The sequence below is a fragment of the Nelumbo nucifera genome, chromosome 1 (assembly GCF_055504915.1).
Source record: "Nelumbo nucifera cultivar China Antique chromosome 1, China Antique-T2T, whole genome shotgun sequence".
In the NCBI taxonomy this organism is placed as follows: Eukaryota; Viridiplantae; Streptophyta; class Magnoliopsida; order Proteales; family Nelumbonaceae; genus Nelumbo; species Nelumbo nucifera.
In genome coordinates, this window is record NC_142649.1 from 190,601,164 (window position 1) to 190,628,212 (window position 27,049).

The 27,049-nt window shown below is 36.9% G+C and overlaps 2 protein-coding genes across 4 annotated transcripts; both read right to left on the reverse strand.

The window, feature by feature from the left end:
- Positions 1-778: 778 nt before the first annotated feature.
- LOC104596303 (putative carboxylesterase 9) lies at positions 779-2,231 on the reverse strand. Its single transcript, XM_010257375.2, has one exon. The coding sequence runs from the start codon at positions 2,113-2,115 to the stop codon at positions 1,102-1,104; it is 1,014 nt and encodes a 337-aa protein (XP_010255677.1). The 5' UTR covers positions 2,116-2,231; the 3' UTR covers positions 779-1,101.
- A 15,387-nt stretch (positions 2,232-17,618) lies between these two features.
- LOC104596235 (putative carboxylesterase 8) lies at positions 17,619-20,171 on the reverse strand. Of its 3 annotated transcripts, none has more exons than XM_088895693.1 (2): positions 18,867-20,171; positions 17,619-17,945 (listed from the first exon to the last, which is right to left on the reverse strand). In XM_088895693.1, exon 1 carries the CDS (start codon positions 19,868-19,870, stop codon positions 18,872-18,874), a length of 999 nt encoding a protein of 332 aa, XP_088751819.1. In that variant the 5' UTR covers positions 19,871-20,171; the 3' UTR covers positions 17,619-17,945; positions 18,867-18,871. The 3 variants fall into 3 exon arrangements, with proteins under 3 accessions (XP_088751819.1, XP_010255611.1, XP_019053080.1); XM_010257309.3 differs by lacking the exon at positions 17,619-17,945 and adding an exon at positions 18,191-18,511; XM_019197535.2 differs by lacking the exon at positions 17,619-17,945 and adding an exon at positions 18,375-18,392.
- Positions 20,172-27,049: the final 6,878 nt, after the last annotated feature.

Here is a 27,049-nt window from a genome sequence, read left to right on the forward strand (position 1 = left end):
TTGTGCATTCCATTTTCATCTGCATTGCTCAACTCCTCCATCTATTTCATCCTTTTCTTCTGCTTTAAATATCACTAAAGTTTTCCTTTTCCTTTGAAATAACCCCAATTTGGCGTTGGGTGTCGTGAATACCTTGTATGGTAAACGGATGGAATGACACGTGGCCTCTTTATTTCTTCTACTTCTCAATTGAAGACCCTTACTTAAGACTTTGCTTTTCTCCAAGTGAAGCTACATCAAGAATTCTTTAATTACAAGGTACAAGGTGATAACTGATAAGGAATCGATTTTGGAGGACCTGGTGGCATTGAGTATTACCTCACAAAGCCTACAAGAGGATCGATTACATGCTCTACAATAAAAACACGGTCAAAATTCAGTTGTTAATAGCTTTTGCCCCTAAATTGTTAAAATAGAATGGGTTAGGGTTTGTTGCAATCTTTTTTTCTCCCATCTTGCTTTCCAATGTTCCAGACAGATACTACGTACAGTCGTCTTGAACAGTTCATGAAGATGCTTCTGTCACCCATGACTGAATTTTCCACCGTAGAACTGAAATATAATCTTCCATTACCAGAACTCAACTGTACTAATAAATACGAAAATATATTAATTTGAGGGGGAAAAAAAAGAAAGATGGTAGAGTGAATGACAAGGGATACGAGAGAAAAGAGTGTAGAAGAAGGCTGGAAAATCTGAACAATAGACAATGTTGTGGCAGAAGAAAATGGGTCCGATTCAGATGGGTGACGATCAAAATGCTTAGCAAAATAATATATGTATGAAACTGATGCTATTGGAAAATTAACTACATATATGTATGAAATTAAGTGACTGAATTCATAAGCACAACCTCGTAGGGTTAGAAAAGAGTACAACAATGTAGCAGAAACAAATGGAAAGATAAACGAGACAGAAAGTAAACACTTGTTTGCATGTTTTAGCCTGGTCTATTATCCTGATTAGGGATTCCTAGTTGAACATATACCAACTTTGCTTTACTAGGGATTTGCGACATACATACAGAAAGAAAGAGAGAGAGTGCTGAGAAATGCAGAGAAAGAAATTAGCTAGTACTAGTAGTGCATGGGCATGCAATTACTAGCAGTTGAGCATGAAATGTTTGGCGATATCCAGGGTGTTCATGGCCCTTCGAGGATCAATTAGATCGATGCCATGGAAACCAACATCATCAAACCGAGCCTCAACCTTCACCCCACGTTGCAACAGCTTCTCCACCAACTGCAGCTGCCGATCGATGGTTACTTCTCCACCGTAACCCCTCACCAAAACCTTCCCAATTGATCCAACCTTATTGCTGAGATTGGCATCAAGCATGGGATTGCAATATTGGTGGTCTCGGTTGGCCCCGATGGGCAATGCCAACTCCCACATCAAATCAGTCACCTTTAAAGGGAGGATTTGATCATTGGCGTATTTCTTTTCCGATCGGGTTCTCTGGGTTCCGCCAAACACAGGCTGGTCCAACACAGTCCCGACGATTTTCAGAGGCTTAAGGTCCAAGTCTAAGGAGCGCAGCCTGGCATGGAAGGCAATGTTGCCACCAGTGCTCCACCCCGCAAGGAAACACCTAGAGAAGTCAGCAAAGTTCCTCAACCACGGATCGCCGTTGGGGATTATCGCCTGGTTCTTCACCCACACCAATGCATCCTCCGCGTCTTCATAGGCTGCCGGTAGCCGGTGCTCCGGAGGGAGACGAAAATTAACGGAGATGATGACTGCAGGTCCTATTCGTGCAAAACATTCGCAGAAGTCGTGGCAGAAGATGGTGTCCGCACTGTTAAGCACCCAGTTACCACCGTGAAAGTAAATAATCAGAGGAAGGCCTACCACGGTCTGATCATTGGCATGTGGGCTTACAGGTCGGAAAATACGCACCCAAGTGTTCCTTTCAGCATTCAGGGTCACATCTTTAGAGAGAACGTTTCGTCCGGAGACGGAGGCGGATGCCGCCGTTTTCGTATCGCTTACTGCTTCCACTTTATCCAGGGTTTTCAGTCTGGTTAGCGTACCGTCTGGGTTGAGCACTATACTTAAGTGCTCGTAGGGATCGATGGAGCATTTGGTTTCTTCCTCCTTCCTTTCATTTGCCATTCTCACCGTTGATCATAGCGTTGTTTACTCTTGCTCCTGTAATTTGCACACACCCACAAACCTACGTTAAGACGAGACTCGAGAGACAGACAGAAAGAGAAAAAGAAAAATCTCAAACTTGATCGTTTCATCTGCTCCTTTTATGATGATAAGCATCGGAGAACCGTGATTGTCGGTTTTGTCCACTTTGACCACCATAAACTTTCCAATGATAACTCGTTAGCCCCCAATTTATGCTCAGTGCAAAACTATATATTTTGTATCTATTTATACTGTACATATTTGACAAATTGAGCCTTATTAATTTTGTCTCGTTTTTTTTTTCTATTATTGGTAAAAGTCCATCAAAATGTTTTGAAAATATGTTAATAATTTTGCTTCGAATAGAACAAATCAGGGTGAACCTTGGATGGGTTCAGGTTCGGTTTTCACAAAATTTGAATAGATCCAGCCGAAAAATCCGAGCTATATATACTCTAATATATATATAATTGGTTTGTCTATGTCAGCAGCTCCGTGCACCGTGCAGGAAACGCCATTTTAATTTTCTGTTTTTCTTTTGCATTTTCTTATATTTTTAGGATAAATTATATAAACTACTCTTATAGTTTAGCTAAGTAACTAAATACACCCCAACTGTTTGACTATTGTCTAATACTATCCTTATTGTTTGGAAAAATTACCATTACCATTAAAATATTAACGGAATAGCTGAAATGCCCGTTTTTCCCTCTCTTAAACACCTTAGTTTGCACCCATTTTCTGAGGCTCAATTCATTAATTATTTTCACCTCATTTCTTGTTTGTCCCCCCCTCATCTCAGTCTTTACACATTGTGGCCGTTTTGTTCATCATCTTCTCTGACAAAGAACAAAGAAATACCCAATTGTAGATGAAGCCACTTTTCTTTTTCTTTGTATATACTCATTCAGTTAAGTCATTCTCATATCCCTTCGCCCTTGATTCGTTAAAACAATAAGGGAGGAATCAAGTTTTGTCGCCCCTGATTACCGTTGCTGTGTCGACTGTGTCAAGAGGTTGGAGACGAAGGTGAACAGTTGATATTGGGTCATTGTTTCTATAAAGGTCAAGTTTTCTCTTTATAGAAATGGACAACTACCACTCCCTTGTGAAATACAGAAATAACTACCATGCGAAATTCACAAGGAATGACCTTTTTCCCAAGCCCAATTTGTCACACTTGGTCTTTTTCAGTTCTGTACTTCATGTACCAAATTCCTCGAGATCTGTTCCATCTCCCTGTTCGGGAGACTCGACTACACCAGTGAGATTTTTAGTCGAAATGAAAATCTGACCACTAACGACTGGAATGCAATCATTCGATGTCTCTCTCAAAGTGATGAACCCAGGGAGGCCATTACATGTTACCGAACCATGTCTTAGAGACCCCAAAAGCCAGATGCTCTGACATGTTCATTCACTCTCAAAGCTTGCGCATGAATGTTGGTCCTCTTGGTCAGCTCATCCGTTTCAAGCTACCCTTCCCCGGCTCCTTCCTCGAAACCCAGAATGGTTGTGTGTGTACAATGTACTCTTATTGTAGTACCCTGTATTTAAATTCTATAACTTGTGGTTTTCTTTATTTGTCTATAATTTCCAGTTTTCTTGTAGCCACCTGATGAGGGCAGATTTGGCCTTCCACTGACATCATGACACAAGGTATATCAGAACAGTTGGACTACATCCCAGCATCACCTAGGCGACAATTTGCCTTGGCCAAAATGGGGTCCCAGTTAATGACTTGCCTCTGTTGCCGATCTGGTGACCTACTTCTATTGCCGACCTGGCGACCTGCCTCTATCGCCGACCTGGTGACCTGGCGATCTGCCTCTGTCGTCAACCTGGCAACCTACCTCTTTAGAAGCTTGCCAGTTGTCTCCGAACCCTTCAGGATCACGACGCGTAACCGTAGGCCTCTTCATCCCACCAGAATCGGAGGAAAACGACAAGCCTTATTAATTGGCACATTATCCTCCTTCCAAAGCAGAATGGACCCCTACGTCGTTGGCCGAGGATTCTAGGAGCGTTTCGCGAGACCCACATTAGCCCAACTATATAAGGGCATCAGCCCCTGAGACCCAGGTAGATGCGCGATTTAGTTCTCGCACCTCTCCAGCTCATCACCACTCAGTTAGGCGTCAGAGCCACCTCTCCAGCTCATCACCATTCAGCTAGGCAATAGAGCCACCTCTTCATCTCGTCACCATTCAGCTAGGCAACAGAGCCACCTCTCCAGCTCGTCACCACTCAATTAGGCGTCAGAGCCACCTCTCCATCTCATCACCATTCAGCTAGGCAACAGAGCCACCTCTCTAACTCGTCACCATTCAGCTAGGCATCAGAGCCACCTCTCCAGCTCGTCACCATTTAGCTAGGCATCAGAGCCACCTCTCTAGCTCGTCACCATTCAGCTAGGCGTCTAAGCCACCTTTTAGGTAGGAACCATTCAGCTTGGCATCCAAGTCACATTCCAGGTAGGAATTATTCAGCCAAGCATCCGAGTCACCTGCCAGCCGAGAGCTACCAAAATGCGCATCATAAATTGGCGCAGTCTGTGGGAACACGATCGAAAGGTCATCCCAATTTCTTTATAGTTTCAAACTCAGTCTCAATCTCAATGGCATCTTCCAGCCACAACGATAAGGGTAAAATGAACATTACTAGGGGGCAAGAGCAGCAGATAGTTGCTCCCCAAGGACCCTCGGTGACAATTGGCTAGTTCACTATTCCTCTGACCATATCTGCAGTCCCATCATTGTCTGCACCCCACGCTCCCCAACAGGTGAGTGTCCCGCTCCCCCAGGTGAGCACCACATTCTCGGAGCCTTCCATGATTCCCCCTGGGATTGGACTCCCAGTTCAGCGACCTCATCCAGAGTGTCCGAACGATGCAGATTAAGATGCAGCAGATTCATCAGTTCCAACAATATTACTTTTATCAGCAGCAGTTCCCACCACTGCAACCAAACCAGCTGACGAACAATCAGTGCCAATCCCCGCCTCGTAGGGAGAGAACTTCGCAAGTACTGGCCCCCAATTTGGGGCAAACCCCGCCCCGGGGTGTTATAGGTGACCGACGTACTCCCCTTGCCTCTCGAAGAGAAAGCCCGAGGAATAGACCCGAACCCAACCAGCCCGAGAGGCGTACCCGGAAAATTTCTCATGTGGAGCACTAATCCGAGGTCCGAGGTGCGGGCTCCAGGAGAGACCCCTCGGTTCCTTGCAGCAACCAGCATCGAACACATGATGAAGAGGAGGCGGCGAGAAGAATCTTTGAACCAACTCACCCTACTATTCGAAGTAAGACCAAAGTGACTAACAATACGGAGACTGACAGTACAAATGTCGCTCCACCGAAAAAGCAGCGACGGCGACGTCGCAAGACTCGCCGTTCATCAACAAGAAATGATCCAACAGCAAAGCCCAACCATCCGGCTGACCAAGGACAGGAAAGAGAGGAGGTGAGCTCGGTGGCCACAGGAACAACGCCTGCACTTTTGAGCCGGCCTTCTCCCCTGACACCCGAGCTCCTTGCAGCTCCAATGCCGAAAGATTTCAAGGTCCCACCGCTAGACAAGTACGATGGGTCCTTTGATCCCAATGATCATGTGAACACATTCCAGTCCCAAATGCACCTCGTCGGGGCCGATGAGGCTTGTATGTGCGTGGCTTTCTCTACCACGTTCAAAGGAGTAGCTCGAACCTGGTATAGAAACCTAGCGCCGGGTTCCATCGGAAGTTGGGTGCAGTTCGCAGACATGTTCACGGCCCAGTTCATCACTAGTAAGAAGTGTCTGAAGTCACAGGAGAGTGTTCTAAACGTGGTGCAAAGGGAGGGAGAGTCAATCCGCAACTATATTAAACGCTTCAACGAGACCTGCCTACAGATACCGGACCTTGACCCAGTAGTACGTCTCATCGCAACACACAAAGGCATCACCCATAAAGAGTTCAAGTGGCATGTTGTAGCCAATAAATCAAAAAACATCACCGAGTTCCTCCAGTTGGCAGACCAACTTATCAGCACTGAAGAGGAAATAAACCAGAAAACTGACAACCAGCCAAGAGAAAAAATGAAGAGGGAGGAAGAGGGGATGAGCAACAAGAAAAGAAAGAAAAGTAAGTCCCCCAAGTGAAGAAGCAAATCCCCCTCGCGAAGCTACAGATCGGGTTGGCGTTTCAGGACCCCTCTAGTCGAGAGGATGAACTACACCCCTTTGAACACGAAGCAAGGAGAGATCTTAATGGAAATAAAGGATTCCCCTATCGTCAGATGGCCACCTAGTCTCCACGGAGATCCAACGACTAGGAACCCGAACGTTTATTGTCACTTTCATCGGGACCATGGTCACAGCATAGAAAACTATAGAAACCTCCGCGACAAAATTGAAGAGCTGATCCATCGTGGGTACTTGAAAAAAGTACATTCTACACGAAGAAAAGGAACAAGGGAACCGACAGGGAGATATGAAAAAAGACGCCCTAGAGAGTAACAAACATAACGAACAACCACCTCGCCCGCTACCAGAAGAGAGACCAATCTGCAGAGTGATTAATATGATCACCGGGGGATCTGTTGTAGCGGGGTGCATAGTGGCGGCTGGGAGAACATCATTCCGAGAGCTAAAGCATGAAGTAGAGAACCCACCCAAACGACCTCGAATTGAAGAACCGATCTACTTTACCGAGGACGACGCCCGCGGGATCCAGTATCCTCATGACGATGCCTTGGTCGTAAAGATGGTCACCAATGACTTTCAAGTAAGGCGGATCTTGGTGGACTCAGGTAGTTCAACAGATATCCTCTTCAAGGAAACCTTTGACGAGCTACAATTACAACAGAGTGACCTAACGTTGGTAGACACCCCACTAGTAGGGTTCAGCGGAAAAGAAGTCAGGCCTATAGGTCGTGTCACAGTACTGGTGGAGGCGGGCACGTAGCCGAATATTGTCTGGTTCGAGCACACATTCTTGGTGGTCACTACCACATCCCCATACAACGCAATCATAGGTCGGCCTATTACGCATGTTTACGCGTAGTAGTGTCGACCTACTACCTCACGATAAAGTTCCCAACATATTGCAGAGTGGGAGTAGTACGAAGCGACCAGTTCGAGTCCTGGAGGTGTTATGTGGCTGCTCTTAAAAGAAAAGAAAAGATAGAAGAGGATGTCGAATTGGAATGACCAACAGACTACAGCAAGGAGTGAGCTGCCCCAATGGAAGAGACAGTCCACATACCAGTGTCTGAAACCGAACTAACTCAGACTCTCCAGATCGGAGCACTCGTAAGCAAACCGCTACGAAATAAATTAGTAAGTTTCCTACTTAACAATTTAGATGTTTTTGCCTGGTCTGCAGCAGAAATGATTGGAATTGACCCTCGTGTCATAACTCACAAACTGAATGTGGACCCTTTAGTTAGGCCAGTCTGACAAAGAAAACGTAACCTCACCCCAGAACGGTGAAGGGTAGTCGATGAGGAGGTCGGGAAGCTCCTCATTGCAGACTTCATCAGGGAGGTCCATTACCCAAGCTGGGTCGCAAACCTGGTGCTCATGAAGAAAGCCAATGGCAAGTGGCGCATGTGCGTCGACTACACCGACTTGAACAAAGCCTACCCAAAGGATTGCTTCCCCCTACCCAGAATTGACCGCCTGGTATATGCGACCTCAGGGCACGAGTTGCTAAGTTTCATGGATAACTACTCTGGCTATAATCAGATTAGGATGGATACGGCTGACCAAGACGAAACTGCCTTTGTAACCGAACTATGGCTATATTGCTATAAAGTTATGCCCTTTGGTTTGAAAAACACTGGAGCAACCTTCCAGCGACTTGTAAATAAAATTTTTGAGCCTTTGATTGGAAATAAAGTGGAGTGTTATGTTGACGACATGGTTGTAAAGACCTAGTTCTCTGAATCTTTAATTAATGATTTAGACGTTGTTTTCCAATTTTTAAGAAAATATAATATGAAATTAAATCCGAATAAGTGTGTCTTCGGAATCATTTCGGGAAAATTCTTAGGCTACATAGTCAACCGATGTGGTATCGAAGCCAACCCAAAAAAGATAAAGGCAATTATGGACATGAGTCCACCTCAGAAAATAAAAGAAGTCCAGAGGCTGACTAGCCGGGTAGCAGCCCTAATCCGGTTCATGTCCAAATCAGCAAGTCGATTCCTCCCCTTCTTTATAGCCATTAAAAAGAGTGAGACTTTTGAATGGACTGAAGAATACCAACTTGCGTTTGACGAGCTCAAAAGGTATCTAAGTACCGCCCCAGTTTTAACTCGAGCTGAGGAAGGTGATATTTTGAAGTTGTACCTCTCTGTGAGCGATGAGGTAGTCAGCTCGGTACTAATTAGGGAGGTAGACTGGGTTCAACAGCATGTCTACTATGTAAGTAAGGTACTGCAAGATGTAGAGACCAGATACCCCGACATCGAGAAGCTAGCGTACGTGCTAGTGGTAGCAGCTCAAAAATTGCGCCCCTACTTCCAAGCCCATACCATTGTTGTCCTTACGGATAGACCTTTGAGGTACATCCTACTTAAACCCGAGGTGTCCGGGAGGTTGACGAAGTGGTTCATCGAGCTCATCGAATACGACCTCCGGTTTGAGCCACGACCAGCGATCAAAGCCCAAGTCTTGGCAAACCTCGTAGCAGAATGCACGTTGATGCGTATAGATTACACTAGCAAGTGCACTAGCCGATCAAGTAATATAATGATGAGTGGAGTATCATTCCCACGGGGATTGATCCAACAACTATAGTACTGAATCAGCCTTTTGTTATCTAATAAACCGAAATATTAAACGGAGAAAAACCCTAACTCCTAATTAGCAAACTACCCTAAGCAATTTCGAATCAGACCACCTTTAATGATAAGAAGAATTACTGCATGCAAGAAACTAACAGAATCGGTTCAACAATTAAATCTTTAAGCAGCCCAACCGAAGTGAATTCAGTCTTGGGTTGGCGAAACCCTAATTGTATGAGCAGCCTCTCTTGAGCACAACCCACTCTTATCTATGGGTGACAATTCCTATATCTCTATCAAAAAGTTAATCACCATAGATGCATTAAGAACAAAGAATTCGAAGATCATCAATTCAAGTATGAATGAATGCCAAACGAACCATGCATATTATCTCTAAGATGCATTAAATCCATTTTCTTGATTAGTTGATCTGATTATCTAAACCCTTTCTCAAGCAATTCAAACAATCCAAGAAATAGGAACAATTCGGCCAAGATTATTCTATTAATTGAAAACCCTAATCAAGAATCCCAAGAATAAATCACAATAAATCGGGTCTGCTAAAATATTAATTACATATCAGATTTGAAGTCCATCATGATTCGCATAAAAGAAAGAAAGAAAGAAAGATTCAATAAAGAAAAATAATGAAATCCTAATCGAATCTAGGTTACCAAATTTCAGAATCAAAGAAGAAGACAACCTAAGATTTCTACATCAATCTTCGATCTCCTTGATGTGATTCCTCTTCAATTCGCATTCAGCAGCCTTCTCTCTCTTCTCTAGCACTTCTCTTCTTCTTCTTCTATGGTTTTCTCTTCAAGGGTCCGAACCCTAATGTATTCTTTTTCTTTTCTTTTTATACTCTTCTCTTCAGCCTTTTTCTTCTCTAAAGTTGGCCGCCTTTTTGGAGCCTGCCTATGGCTGCGGTTGGGCTGTAGTTGGGCCTCCCTCCTTGGTGGGCCGAAGTGCTTCTCTTATAGAGTTTCAGTTGGGCCTTTCCTCTAAGTGTCTCCCATAGGGTTTCGGCTGGGCTTTCCTTCTAGATGGGCCGGAATGCTTCCCTATTCACCCTATTAGCATGTCTTCATGCTATCTTCACCCTAAGCTATCCCAAACTCTTGGTTTCCTGAAATTTAGCTCGATTAGTGTGGAAATCATTGAAAATCATTATCAAAACCAAGTATAAAGCAATAAAAATAATGTGTAGAATGCGCACACATCAAACTCCCCCACACTTAAGCTTTTGCTTGTCCTCAAGCAAAGATATTACTCATAAACTGACCATCCCCCAAATTATTTCCACCTATCGAATGAATTTTAGGATGAGAATGTGTTAAGTGATCAGAAATCCTGCATAAGCACTCTAATTCATCCCCATGATTAGCCACTCTTACCACATACATAAGAACCAAGGAAGGGGGGAACATGATATTCTTCATGCTCCAGCACTCACTTCCGTTCCATATATATAGCAGCTCCTTGACCGCCATAACTAACCATCACCTCGAGTGTGGTCTTAAATCCTGTCAATGCACTAAATTGAATGTTCAACCATATTTGTGTCCCTTTGAACCTCAGCCGTCATCGAATTCTTTTCTTTCTTTTTTTTTTCTAGTGTGAGTGCATTTTATGCTCCATCTCACACGTGTCACAGGCTAGAGGCAGATAACAATACTCATATTTCAAGTTGCTAGTTTTACTATTCAGCTTGGAATAGCGGAGTTGGGATTGAATTCATATCATAAACCGCTAGTTTTACTATTCAGTTCATGATAGCGGAATCATTTGGACTTTGTCCCTTTCTCTTCTTCTCTCTTTTTTTTCTTTTTGCAATTATTGAAATTCATGCATTAACAGTTCATGATGTGCACTAATGGCTCGAGTTTCATTTGAACTTCAATCAAGAACCCTATACACATGGATAGAATTAGTGCTGGTCATGATGAAAGCCTTATTCGGCTTCCTTAACCTCACATATTATGATAAAATTGGATAAATCACAAGAATAAATTCTAGCACTTACGGTGATTTCCTTCAACTTCATCGTATTCCCTCTTGGAATTCATCTTATGGACAACAATAATTTTGAGAGGAATTCCAGTTTATGCGGCCTATCAATACATTTATGTATTGGGGTGATTGAGGTGCATAGCTACAACCTCCCCTACACTTATCATGAACATTGCCCTTAATGTTCATAGAGATAGAATGTGAAAATGAATTCAGCAATGAGGGCAGTGGAACTTCAATCAATTAAAGGGGATTAGAGAACTTCCCTGAAGAGCGTTCTGAATTCTGAATTGGCTCTTCCGTTTGGCCCTTCTAGCTACTGAGAACCAAAAGAAACTAGGAGGAGGAGAGAATGGGAAACACTAGGGGTAATTAGCAATCTGCGATATTCAAGTTAAAAAAAAAAACTCAAATGATGCGGAAAAAGAAAAATAGAAAAACAAATAAAAATAAGAACTACTTATCAGCATTGGGTTGCCTCCCAATAAGTGCTTGTTTTCTGCTTGAAGCTCGATAGTCTAGTGGCATCAATGATCATCTAGGTATACAATCGATGGGGCAGGCAATGTCCCATCCACTATATATGGCTTTAGGTGCTAACCATTGACCTTGAATGTGCCTTGGGTCGGGTGTGTTACCTCTACAGCTCCATGAGGGAAAACTTGTGAGATGGTGAAGGGTCCAAACCACCTCGATTTCAGCTTGCCTGGGAACAACTGGAGGCATGAATTATACAATAACACTTGTTGCCCCACCTGAAAGTCGCGCCTCAATAAGTTCTTATCATTCCATCGTTTGGTTCTTTCCTTGTAGATCTTGGCATTCTCATAGGCTGCAAGTTGGAATTCATCCATCTCATTCAACTGCATTCGTCTCTGTGCTCCTATGGCCTGCAAATCAAAACTTAATAGCTTTAGGGCCCAATATGCCTTATGCTCGAGTTCAACTAGTAAATGGCATGATTTTCCAAAGACCAACCTATATGGGGACATGCCGATGGGTGTTTTGTATGCAGTCTTATATGCCCACAATGCATCATCTAGCTTGATTGACCAGTTGGCGTGTTGTCGTAGGCACCCAAAAATAAATCTCTACTCGTAAAGATGGAATGTAGTAGTGCGAGTAGGGATCGTTCCCACAGAGAGTATCTAACCCAAATTATGTGCTACGTGAATCAAAGATGGAGGGGGGTGTATGTAACGAAAAACAGATTTAAAATAAGGAAAATCAAAATTAGTAAAGAACGCAATTTAAATGAGAATTTAGGTAATTTTGAGTGCTGAAATTAATCAAGGAACAAATCTTGGTCTAGGATAGCATCCACCATAAAAATTACCCTACTGCTCATCGATGCAAAGATAAATCAATTCAGACTTTGAATATTCATCGTAGGAATTAATTTCCTGCATCTTCCTACTATCAGTTAATCGGAAAACAAGCAATCCTCTTAACCCTTACTACTGAACGACCCCTAAACAAGCATTAAAGATTTAATCCAGTAATAGCATTAAGCATTAGAGATCGATGAAGCTAAACAACACAAGCACAAGTGGTTGCATTTAATTTAGTCGACTGTTCTTCCTAGGATCTAACAATTTCTGACGTAGCAAATCATTAAACCCTAGTTGCTTCGCAGATTAGAGGGATAAAACAATTACGGATTTGATATCTAATCTAGCAATAGATTGTAACGAATAATAAACTAGTAGGCCTTCCTAGTAATCAAACGAAACAACCATAGATATAAACATAGAAGAACATTCGATATCCAAAGAATGAATTAAACAATAAAAATCAAATTAGATCTCACAGTTTGGTGGATTCTGAGGCTTCTGCTTCCTTCGACCAAGTACAAGAGTTTAGCCACACATGGTCATGGTGAAAACTCCCAAGAAAATCAGAGAATAGGGAAGAGGGGCGGAGAGAAGAGAAGAGAAGAGAAGAGAGGTTTGGTTGCTCCCAGTCTGCTTCTTTCTCCCTTGCTTCTCCAAGGTTGAGTGGTGCCTTGGGTGCTAGTCCGCCCCCTTTATATAGACTTAGGAGGGAGCTGTCTCCTGTTCCTCTAAGGAGTTCTTTCTTCATTAGGAGTTTAGTTCTCTAATAGATAATGCCTAGATTAGATCTAATATACTCCTATCTCCTAACTGATAATCTTAATCTCTTTTATCCTTCTAGAAATACAATAAAAAATTGAATCTAATAGGACTCTTTGATGTTTCTTATTCTTGCATTCGTATTGGGCTTCTTCAACGAATTGGGCTGCTGCAAGGCTTCTCTGCGAATTGGGCTTCTGTTGCGAACTGGGCTTCTATGCGAATTGACTTAGACTTCGGGCTCGATTTTGACCTCGATGCAGTCCGAATATATTAAAATTCAAAACATTATAGTTGTAGAGTTTTTCCTTATCTTTCCAATGCATCTTGAATCATCTCAATCGGAGTCCGGATCGGAGAGTTATGCCCAGATTACTGCATGGCGCCAAAATTGTGCAAAATTACCCGATTAGCCTTGTTTTTCACCCTACGCCTTCTTTCGTGCCCTAAATAAGTTCGCATCTGCTGGTCCCTTTTGGACTGGCAAGTGACTGATCCTCACCAATAGTCATCCTCCTTGCAGCCCAGCATTCATTTAAACAAAAGTAAACAGGGTCAGACTAACGGCTGTTTGGACTCCAAATAACACATTTCAATTTAATTAAGCTTTGTAGTTGAGTTCCAAAATCAACCAAAAAGGCACTAAAGCTATTTTTTCATAGTAAAACTTTTAAAAGCCTAAACTATAAAAAGTTAAAATAGATTTTGTGGGTAAGAGATCCGAATTGATTTTGTGCGGTAGTTTAATGGATTTTATTTTGGGGTGTTTTGATTGGTCAAAGCTCTTCTAGTACCACGTCTCATAGATTTTTTTTTTCTTTTATTTTTTTATCATCACTATTATATTTTGGATAAATGACTTAAATATACCCTAAGCTTTCATAAATTAATTTAAATGTACTTTGAGTTTTTCAAATAGACTTAAATATACTTTGTGGGCTTGTGAGCTGACCCCATTAGACTTAAATATACCTCATTTTTTCTATTTTTTCTTGAATCTCTTTTAATATTTTAAAAATCCTATTTTACCCTTTGAAAATAATAGAATCTTTTAAAATAATATTTTTCCTTTCTTGCCCTGTTTTTAAATCACAACAGAACTTGATTGCTCAAGGATCTTGCTCTATTTTTATTAACCTAAGTTTTCCTTTGCAACCATACTAACGCTCCATTTGACATTCCTTATTTTAAGGGCTTATCTTCTTTTTGCACTTAAAAACATTTTAATTGCAAAAAGGAGATAAGCCCTTAAAATAAGGAATGCCAAACGCAGCCTAATTGTCTAAGGCTTCTTATTTGACTAAAATATGAGTAAGAAGCTTGGCCATGAAGAACAAATTGGAAATGGAGAGGGAGAGGAAACAAAGATTTGGACCACTGAAGCAGTTACTCTCAAAACCTATCTCTATAGGACCCTTTTTCTTTGGTGCCAAAGGTTGAAAGCTTATGTGTTGGGAACAGGGGTGGCAACGAGCCGAACTTTCCACGGGCTGCTCGAGCTCGGCTTGGTTTCAGTCGAGCTTGAGCCCAATTTAGTGGCTCAATTGACTCGTGAGGCTCGTGAGCTTACTCGAATATATATATATATATATATATATATATATATAATAAAAATATCATAATTATTAATTATTATAAATATAAAATAAAAAAATTTATAAAATATAAAACCAGCCGAGTCGAGCTGAGCTCGAGCTCGAGCTCAAGCCTTGTAGAATAGTCTCAAGCCGAGCTCGACCTTGGTACTATACGACTCGGCTCGGCTCAGCTCAAATCCACCCCTAGTTGGGAGGTTTCTTTACCAAAGAATGGGAGCTCACATAGGGGAGAGACAGAAATTTGTTGCTACTGTAAAGGAAAATTTGATTGTCTACACAAAAACCTTATTCATGTTCTTTGTCCTCCTTTGTACTCCCAAACATCCTCTCACTCATCAACAATGGATCCCATTTGTTGGCATGTTGATGAAGCTCTTGTCTTCAAGGTTAATTTGTTGAGTTCAAATCAGCCCCCCACAACATCCCACAGTACATTCTCGCGGTGTATTGGAAACATCTCCTGATGATAATACCAAAAATAATGATATCATCATCAAGAAATGTTCCCAATACACAGCAGGGATGTGATGTGGGACGTTGTGGGGAGAAATCTTGTGGGGGCTGATTTGGTCTCTAATTTATTAGCCCCTACTTCAAACAATTTCACCATTATGATGTCAGAATCACTGAAAACTCAATGGCACCATTACTTTGGGCCATGTTCCCAGAGAAGGAAAAGGATGGGGTTGTAATTAGGGAGCATGTTCTCAAGTTTTTGTTGCCAATAAATCAATCTAAGGAAGCTACTAATCCAATTCCATACACTCTGAAATCTCATTCTTTCCATTGATACACATGTAGATAATAGAGGGTAAAAAGGTCTTTTACAGCCATAAGGTATATTTAAGTCAATTTAAATATATTTAGGTCAATTTAGAAAAACTCTGAGTATGTGAAGATCCGTGGCCGGGGTGGGGTACAGAGTAGTAGGGTGTATGTGAAGATCCGTGGCCGGGGTGGGGTACAGAGTAGTAGGGTGTATGTGAAGATCCATGGCCGGTTATATCAATTTATTTTGAAAGGTTGCTTATGAATTGGATTTTGATCTTATTAGAATCCGAATCAAATTCAGTTAAGTCCTATATTGGATTAATGTAACCAAATTACATAAACTCAGATGGTGTTTGGAAGCGTGGGTGCTTTTTGGGACTGATTTTCAAGAAAAAATATTCATGCTTTCAAGATCCATTTTTCAAAAAGAAAAAAAAAAAAACGCTTCTGCCATGTAGCTAGTGAGTAACACTGTGCTGTTTGGTAAGGTGATTTTCATCACCGTTTTTCATGTATGTGCTGATAGGTAAGCACCACATAAGATACACATCAGTCAACCATTGGGGGAAAAGGTTCACTGATACATGAAACGCCAAATTTGGCATTTCATGCATCGGTGGGGTCCCAATTTACGAGGCATGCCCGATTTTTCAATAAACGCCTGAACCAAACATTCATATATATGGGCGTTTGTTGAAACGCCTATGTGGATTCGACATGGCACCGCTGTTTTGAAAAACGGCCACGGTTCCAAACATCCCCTCAAAAAATACAATCCGTTTATTAGGGCATTTTTGGGAGGGCTTCAGCTAGCTTTGGCTAAGCCATGTTGAAGAAGATACCAAAACTAATTTCATTGGAAAGTTGATTCCTCAATTCATTTATCGCTTTCTAGGTTTTTCACCAAACATAACTTCAGGGCTTACTTGCAATGCTAGAAACCCGTTGCATGAAAGTGTCTAGCTTCCAAGGTAGGCTCTACATGAAAAGCCTAAAGCTATAAACCCCAAAAAGCCAAATACGTTTTAATTGAGCTATTAAGGGAGTGTTCTGTAGTGTGGATGAGAAATTGGTGGGTGTGGACCGATCCACACCACTACACAGTCGATCATAAATGTTTAATTTTTGCATTTTATATAGTAAATAAATTAAAAAAAGGCATCAATATGTAGGCAACAATTGCATTTTTTAAATAATTAAAAAAATAATATTTTAAATGTTAAAAAATTAAAAATTAATATTTAAAATAAATAATGAAGAAAAAAATTGAGAAGGAGAATCGTCAAACTTGTGCTAAAATTAACATTAAAAATTATTATTTTATTGATTAAATATTAAAAATTTTAAAATTATTAAAAGATTAAATAAAATAAGAATATTGGACCAATGTAACACAAGTGCATTACACTGAAACTTTCCCACAAACTATCTACACCATAGTGTAAACCATCCACAAAAAAATACTATAGACGATAAATTGGGGTGTGGTCCGTCCCTATCTATACTATTTTATAGACGGGGACCATTCACACATAGCATAACACCATATCTTACCGTGAATAGTACCAAAACGGTCCCATCCATGATATTTACACACTACCTAGCGCCACCTAAATTAACTTTCTTGAAAAACTAGTTTTAATAGCTTCTTCAAAGTGGCTCACTGCCCATTTGGGAGGTGCAGCAGCTTCTAGGATTACATGAGCTGAGAAATTTAGAGAACTGTTAAGCCATGTTTAGTAAAATACCACAGGCAAAATTAGATTTACATGAGCCTAAAAATCAACTTTACATGAAGTTATCAAAACTAACTTCTCAAAAGTGGTTTAGTCAATGCAACTCAATCAACTTAAATTTATCAAAGCTGAAACCCTCCCCAAATGACTACAATTGATTTTATAATATGTTTATAATCCCATATACACTTCTTAATAATTCTGAAATCTTTATAGTACTTCAATAATTCAATGGTTTTTCTTCAAAGTTTCAGCTTAGATTTGTACAAAGCTCTCTTCGGCTATGTTTGGTTTGAAGGAAAATGTAGGGAAACCTATATAAGATTTGTAAAGGCTTTTCTACCTTTCCTTACTTTTTCCTTTAAAACAAACATAGCGTTAGGTTTAATGTTTTGTTCCATCGTCTTCAACAAAACAAAATGAACATGATAAGGTTTCCATAAATTCTTGATTCTTCACATCACACATAAACATAAAGCGGCTATTAATTTGGTTCACTCCCATTTCCAACCATTTAAATCTTTGTGAGTTGTAGACTTGTAGTTGTAAGCCCAAAACATCAAATATACACGTATAGAAGAATCTCTAAATGGTTCTGTTTGTTTCTGGATGTATGGGAGTAGTACAAATAGGTTGAAGATATATAAATTCTGTGTAGTCCCACTTTTCCTTTTTTCTTTTTTGATATTCTTTTTGAAGGGGGGCGAAGGCAGCCCATCCCCCTAACCCAGGTGCCAGGAGACCTTATCAACCAGCTGGTTAGTACCTTGCCAGTAGTCCATTTTATATTAAAAATAAAGCCCTCACCTCTTGCAAGCAAAAGCTTTGCAGTCTGCACACATATAACATTCAAATACACATTGTTTTTACTTTTTACCAAAAAATAATTAAGCATTGGTAATGTTTGTAATATCTTTTGTACATTATATTAAATTTATGGGAAGATGTTACTTAAGTACAGTTAGATTCCCATGCTTTATATATATATATATTGCAGGGAATCCCATGGCAAAAAAAATAAATAAATCCCCATTTCATATAAGAGAGAATTGAGGAAGAATTTAGGGAAGAAGGTGGCTTCATGTTGCATTAGTTATTATGATGCAAAATTTGCATTGCATAAGTGTAAATGAGATAAGAAATACAAATTTTATATCAATTAAAAATACAAATCATAATTACAAACAAACAAACATATGCAAACAGTTTTAATAGACATGGATGGCCATTTCTGATCCAAGCTACTTTACCCATTCGCCGAGGGGGTGATTAGGCCAATCTGTGAGAGATCTTTTGTCAATGGTGGGAGTAGAGGAGTTCAGATCAAGATTAGTAGCATCAATCACATCAATTGGACGATCTATATCTTCAATAGCTCTCCATGTTATATGTCTCAGGCTTTATTAAAAAAGAAAAGTAAATAGATTTTATAAATTCTTCCGACTCATAAACTTTTATAAGGTTTTTATAACTTGCCAACAATTACTAAAGTGAGGAAATACATACAAAAAGCCAATCAAACCATAAATTTCCCACCAAAAATACATGATTCACAAATGGGGGATTCCGGATTCGGGCGCATCACAAAACAATTGGAATGGATCGGATCTAAGACGAATCGGATAAGTCCGACAGCCTTACTCGACAACAGAATGAAGAATCAATGAGATTGAGGTTTGGACTTTGGAGCACAGATACAGTCAGTCCTAATTATCACAATAATTACTGCTAATATTGTAAATAATTAACTTACACGTGTCAATTCCTGGTGGCAAACGAGTGGATGAAGCTCTTGATGACCACCGATAAGGCCTGAGCTCTTGCGGGTTCGAAGAGGTCGATCGCATGATAACCTCCTTCCTCAAACCGAGTAACCACGTCCACCCCAAACCCGTCCAACATCTTCACAAACTCCTTCTGACGGTCGATCAGTGGGTCCCCACCGTACCCCGTTACCAAGCATTTCGGTAGGGATCCGATCATCCCCTCCTTCAACTTCTGGGGGTGGGACCCCATTGGGTTACTATACTCGTGATCTCGATCGGCATCGCTGGGGAGCGCCAACTCCCACATCAGATCGTTGACTGGTAGAGGAATTATACGGTCTTCGTTCAGTCTCATTTCCGATTGGGTCCTCTGGACCCCACCGAAGTACGGCTCAATAAAAATAAGCCCACTGATGTTCACAGGCCCGAGATCCAAGCCCAACGCGCGCAATCCGGCGTGGTAGATTATATTGCCACCGGAGCTACTGCCCATGAGGAAGCACATGGAAAAATCGACATAGTCCCTCAGCCAACGGTCACCGTTGGATTCATCCAGCGCCTGATTCTTGACCCAGAGAATTGCATCCACGGCGTCTTCATAGGCCACGGGGAGACGGTGTTCCGGAGAAAGGCGATAACTGACTGAGACGATCACCGCCGGGAATTCACTCGCCATGTGAGCACATGACTCGTGGAACTGTTGAGTTGCAGAGGTAAAAAGGATGAAACCTCCGCCGTGGAAGAAAATTAGGAGAGGGAGATTGGAATCGGGAGTGGCTTCACGAGGGCGAAAGATGCGGACCCAGGTCTTGTTGGCGGGGTTGATAGTAACGTCTTTGGTGGGGACGGATTGGAGCGAGACGGAAACATCACCGGTTGCTGGAACGTCGGAGCTCGGATGGTGTCGGGTGAGAAAGCCGTCCGGGTTAGGAACGATCTTGAGGTAGTCGTAGGGATTGATGGAGGTTGCAGTTGGAGAGGGATCTGCCATGATATCTGGAACTTTCGACTGGAGTGCCGTGCCGATCGATCTTCTGCGTCGGAACTCGAAACTCCAAACGACCAAATCTCAGCCGCTAAGAAACCGTTTGGGCGCTTTCGTTTGCCTTTCTTATCTATGTCTCCACTCTCGAGTTGCCACTTCTGCGTCGGAACTCGAAACTCCAAACGAACAAATCTCAGCCGCTAAGAAATCGTTTGGGCGCTTTCGTTTGATGTCTCCACTCTCGAGTTGCAAAACAAATCCATGTCTTTCTTATCTGATAACGAATTAAAGTATGTTGCTGGTTGCAATTATATAAGGCTTATGGGAGGTGGAGCAATTATTTTCTCGTGGATCCCTTTTAGGTAAAATAATGAAATAACATCCCTTTATTGCTAATAAAACAAATATGTAGCCAAAATGCGCGATTGCGTGATTGCGCATGCACTGGTGATGACATGCAACGTTTTCACTTCAGACGTAAGCGGATTCGATATATATCTATATAGTCCATGCTACCATGTATCTCCTAAAAAAACTTTGGCGCCAACTGTCTATTCTGTCTGGGATGTCAGTTACCATGAGAATTTTCATGGATAAATTAGTTGAACTGTTCAAAACATGTCCAGTCCAGAAATTGTCTCAACAGCATATGCTCTTGGGCCCCAACGGCCAAAGTTAACCTATCTCTCCTTATCTATTAAATCAATAAGAAAATCATATAGGTTTAACTATTTCTAACAATCATAAAGAAATAATAATTTACTTTCTTAATGTTTAATTAAGTGGCACTACTTTTCTCCATTTTCTTTTAAATTGTCAATATTTCTTATTTATCTCCTAAATTATCTTTAACTCCTATTTATCTCTTAAATTATCTCTAATTTAGTAGAGAGATTTTCTCCAAAACTATCTCTTCCAATTTATCCTCTTCGCCACTTTTTATCTATGACTATTTAAATAAAGTTTTAATTAAAATTTTTCATAATTATTTAAATATTATAACAAAATTATATACTAAATTTCAAATACTTATTCAAAATACAAAATTAATTATAATAGATTTAATGATATTCATATTATTGATAATTCTATATTTTTACAAAATTCATCATTAAATTATGTAGTAACAATATAAATTATAATTTTATGAATTATTCAATTTAAATGTTATTCAAATAATAAAATTTAACATTAAAATAAAACACCATTTAAATATTTCAAAAACTTAATATCATAAATAGCAAAACATTAAAAATAGCTAAATAATTATATAAAAATATTTAATATCATGTAATGACTTTAAAATCAATAAAACTCAAATAATGAAAATTTTTAAATATTTTAAATATTAATTAAATATTTAAATAACAAAATATTTAATATGACTAAATTTTAAATAGTTAAAATAACAAAACTATGTAATAAATTTAAGAAATTTCTTACAAGTAGAAAATTAATTATAATAGATTTCACAATATTCATATTAATAATAATTTAATATTTTTTACAAAATTAATAATGAATTATGTAATAATAGTACTAATTAAAATTTTATGTATTATTCAATTCAATAAATAATTAATATTTTAAAAAATTCAATAATAATATTATTTAAATAACTAAATAATATTGTAAATCACTAATTTGACTTATATCAATTACTAATTGTAGAAAATAATTTTCAAAAAATTAATACTTATTAGTAATCATTTATATATACTAAAATTAATATTTATTTTATTTTCAGTAATTATTTATTATATTCTTTTGATAATTATGTTTTCAATAATCATTTATAAATTTATTTCTGTTTTGTTATTTAACAGAAAATTGTCAGTTATTAGTGGAGATTGAACAACTATTATTTAACTTTTGAAATTTAATTTATCGTATTTATTGTATTCTTGTTATAAATATATTTTTAGTAATTATATATTTTTTATAATTTATAGATTAATATTTATTAGAGAGTAAACTATTATTTGAGATTACACTATTTATTGACTAATTTAATATATTTTCAGTATTTATTGTATTTTTGTAATTATTGTATTTATAGATATCTATTAGATTTTCATTATAAATTTATGTTCAATGATTGTGTACTTCTACTATAAATTTTCAATAATTATTAGGGATTAAACTATTGTTATTTATTAGAGATTAGACTATTAATTTATTTGAAATTAGGAGTATTCAAGGATTGGTTTAGTTCAGTTGCAAGCTGTTTCAGCAACCAAAGGTCAAGTCGGGAGTTTGTCATCCGAATCCGATTAACCATTAGTAAAAACCTACCAACTCGGGTTGTATCGGTTTGGGTCTATTTTCAACTTGGTTTGTTTGTTCAAAAGATTTAAAATTAAAATCTAAATTTAAATTTAATAAGTTACAGTGGTATCATTAAAAAATAAATTTAAAACTTAAATTCATGATTAATTAATTAGTGATATATTACCAAAAAATAAATTAATTACTATTAATAATTAATTATTTTACTAATATTAAAATTTAAAAATTAATAGTTGTTTCATGAATAATTAAATTGATTACTAAATTAACTATTATTATTGTTAATAATAGTAATATTTTATAAATTAAGAATTAAAAATTTTATTAATTCATAATTAAGAATTATTAATTATAATTATAAATTTATTAATATTTTTAAATATTAATTATAAAATTAAAAAATAATTATTAATTATTTTTGTGAATAACTAAAAATACCATAAAATATTACTATTCTTAGTAATTAATATTATTGTTAGTAACTATAAATTAAAATTAGCGCTATTAATTAATTACTAACAGGGACCTTGCGATGGACGAGTTTTGTTAAAAGAATTTGAGGCGAAAAGAGCTAGGGGTGTACATTGGGTTGGGTGGGCCTAATTCAATCCTGACCCAATTCAGCCCAAGCTTTTGCACAAGTTGGGGTTGAGTTTTTGAACTTCAAGTTGGGTTTAGGCCAAGAAACTTAAGGCTAACATAAACTCATGTTGGGTTTAAGTTGCGGCCTTAGGTAGTTTAAGCTTGACCCCACCCAATTTGAGCATGTGCCAACATTTTATAATATGCATATCTGCATATTATCAATATGTTCTACTTAGAAATTGGGCTATAAAGCTCAATACGCCCAAGCCCAAGTCCAACCCAAGATGTTAAGTTAAGCTTGGGTTGGGCCTAATTTGGTAAACTCAAGCCTGTGTTAGTAAATTATCAGTAATTATTGTCATTCTATATTTCTATTTTTGTTATATATTAGTAAATTATCAGTAATTGTTGAAAATTAGCACTAATTTTTCTCTTACCAACTTAGGCCCAACCCGAGCTTTAACCCAACATCTTGAGCTGGGCTTGGGATTGGACGTGTTGAGCTTTGTAGCTTAATTTCTAGGTAAAATATATTGATAATTTGTAGATATGTATATCACTAAATGTTGGGCGAGCTCAAATTGGTCGAATCAGCCTTGGGCTACCCAAGGCCTCAACCCAAGCCCAACCTGAATTTAGGTTAGGCTTGAGTTTTTTGGCTTGATCCCAACTTGAAGTTGAAAATTCAAGCCCAACCTATGAAAAATCTTTTGTAGAGTTGGGTTGGGCTCGGGTTAGGGCTATTCAAACTGCACCCCTAACTCCTTTTGCCTTAAGTTCTTTTAACAAAGCTTGTGCATCGCATAAGTCCCCACTAATATATATATATATATATATAATAATTTAGTAGAGAGTTTTTCTCCTAATTATCTCCAATTCCTACTTATCCTCTCCCCACTTTTCATATATACCTATCGAAAGGAAGTTTGAATTAAAAGTTTTAAGAATTGTTTAAAATTTATAACGAAATTATGTAATATTTTTAAAATATTTATTCAAAACACAAAAAATAATTATAATAGATTTAATAATATTCATATTATTAATAATTCTATACTTTTTGAAATTCATAAATATTAAATATTTAAAATAGATAAATAATTACATGAAAAAATATTTAATATTATGTAATAACTTTAAAATAAATAAAATTTAAATAACAAAATTTTTAAAGATTTTATATATTATTTAAATATTTAAATAAATAAATATTTTAAATAACAAAATATTTAACATAACTAAATTTTAAATAGTTAAAATAACGAAATTATGTAATGAATTTAATTTTTTATAGAAGTGGAAAAATAATTATAATAGATTTCATAATATTTGAATTGATAACAAATTATATAATAATAATATAGCTTTTCATTTTATGGATTATTAAATTCAATAAATAAGTAATGTTTAAATAACTAAATAATTAAATAATATCATAAATAGCTAAATAATACTTTAACTACTATTTAAAAAACAATTAAAATAGACTAAATAACAAAATTATGTAATAACCTTTAAAATTTTATCTAAAACACAAAAATAATTATAAGTATAAAATATAAACAAAATTTTAATTTTATTTAAACAAATTAAATATAACATATAAAATATAAAAAAATTAATTTGTTTCTAAACAAATTAAATATAACATATAAAATATAAACAAAAATTTAATTTGTCTTCAAACAAATTAAAATATAAAATATAAACAAATTAAATTTTTAAAATTTTATTGAAATAATGAAAATAGATTAAATAATTAAGATGTATTGAAGCTTTCAAATAACAAAAATAGGTAATAGCTTTAAAAAAATGTTTATAATAGATATTAAAAAAATAGAATAATAGTTGCAATTATTAATGTACTAATAATAAAAACATTATTTCAATTACGTCAATTAGTAATTATAGAAAATAACTTTCAAAAAATTTGATATAAATTAATAATAATAATTTTAAAATCTTAATCTATATTTATTATATATTTATATGTACTAAAATTTATATTTGTTGTATTTTTAGTAATTTTTATTGTATTTTTGTGATAAATATATTTTCAATAATTATGTATAAATCTATTTTTTTAGAGATTAGACTATTAGTTTAGTTGAAATTAGGAGCGTTCATGGGTTGGTTCAGTTTAGTTATAGGATGTTTGGCCAACCAAATTTACCTGGTCGGGTTGGGAAGTTTGTCACCTGAAACCAATCAACCATTAGTGAAAACTAGCAAAATATTTATACATGAAAAAAATACATATTATTAAATTTTAAATTTATAATATAAAATATTTTAAAGAAAGAAATATAGGAATTTCCCTACTTTCTCATATATATATATATATATATATATATTAAAAGAAGAAAGTGAAGAAATTTTCTCATTTTTTCTCATTTTTTAATTTTTTTAATCTATGTTTTTATTAATTTAACCAATTCAATTTCTACACTTGAACCATTTTTGGCCACGTTGGCTGGATTTCAATTAACCAATCCACATTTTTTCATATCTGACAAACATAATTAATGTATTTGATCCATTCTTAGCCATGTCCCATTGACCAATAACCATATTTTCTTTTTTCAGATTTATGTGGAGAGCAGCAAAAGTTTATTTTCCTGGTAAGTGATACCCATTTCCTAGGTGGGTAAATAACTTTCCCACCTAGGGGGGAAAATGCCAACACTTGAATGGAACAGAAATTCCTCTTTTAATAATAGACTTTTATGGTTAAAATGGTCATTACATTATTTAATTGGAAAATAAAAGAACATGGATAAAATGCATTTACTAGGGTAAGTGTTTCCTAAGAAAAATTTACCCAAGTAATTTCATTTACCCTACCCGGGTAAATAATTTACCAAAAAGTGAACACCACCTTAGTGTTCTCATGATTCTCTGCCAACCCACCTAATCCATTCTATTCTCCATTTTTTTTTCCTTATGTTTTTCTTCTCGTCATAGCTTCGACAAGTAAAAACGCTTCCCCATCTCCTTTCTTCTTTTCACTATTCTGAACCCAGTTTTACATTCGGTGGTTTTTGAATAAAAAACAGGGGCAGGAAGATGTTGCTTTGGACAAAAAATAGGCGTTGTTTTTGACTGAAAACAGGGGCAAAAGGAGACCAGGTGTGATCAGTACATTTTGCTCTTGATCCGTTTATTTTTGCTACATATTTTTTATTTGAATCTATGCTGCGAACACTTTAGATGTGATTAGTATGAAAAAACATTAAAAAGGAAACCAAAAAAAATAAGAGAGGTCTTATGTTGTAAAAAAATGTCATTTTTTACTAACCAGGCGAAGAAGATAAAGATAAACGGGTCGATGCTGACCCGTTTTCACTAATCAATTAAAGGGTCAGTGTTAAACCATTTCTGACTGAGTTGATTACCATGTTATAGATGGTGGTTAGATCTACCGTGTTGTACACGGTTACCTACTGTCATTTGTTAAACTATATTAATAAAAATATACAAATATATAGGTTATTGTTTATATCAGTTTAACCATATTCTGGAATTTTTACTAAAATTAAACTATAATTGATAAAATTGAAGTTTGTTGAACGTTTTAAACTGTAGTTAGCAGTAATTATATTTAAACTATATTAAAGTTTAAGCTAATTTATGTTTTAAATTATAATTAACAGTAATTACATTTTAAGTTTAAATATTACCAATTGTTCAACTATAAGTTTAATTATCAATGAATTATAATTTGAAAATAAATTATAAAATGACAAAATAATTATTATTTTGAATTAACAGTAATTATATTTAAATATACTATATTTAAATTATATTTTAAACTATAACTAATATTAATTATATTTATGCATGATTATATATCTAAAAAATTAGAAAATTATAAACTAATTATTATTTTGAATTACCAGTAATTATATTTAAATTACTTAAATTATAATTTAATAGAGAATTTCTCTCCTAAATTATCTCAAAATCATATTTATCCTCTCCCACACTTTTTATCTATATCTATTTAAAGAAAGTTTGAGTTAAAAATTTTAAGAATTATTTAAAGGGTAAAAGACTTAAACATCCCCTGAGTTTTCTAAATACTAAAACCTCCCCTCGTTTTATTTTAAGGACTTAAACCTTCCTTGGCAGTAGGGCTGTTCATAGGTCGGGTTGGGTCGGTTTGGGTCGGTTTCGGTTCTGAGTTCATCCCTGTGATAAAATCTTGCTAATTTTAAAAACAGTCATAAATTGAACATCATTTCAGCCATCTCCTATGATAAAATTTAAATGAAAAGTTAATCACAAAAGTTGTTCATTAATCACTATTCA

Coding starts and splice junctions, on each gene's coding strand:
- LOC104596303 (XM_010257375.2), bottom strand. CDS start 2,115: ATGGCAAATGAAAGGAAGGAGGAAGAAACCAAATGCTCCATCGATCCC.
- LOC104596235 (XM_088895693.1), bottom strand. CDS start 19,870: ATGGCAGATCCCTCTCCAACTGCAACCTCCATCAATCCCTACGACTAC.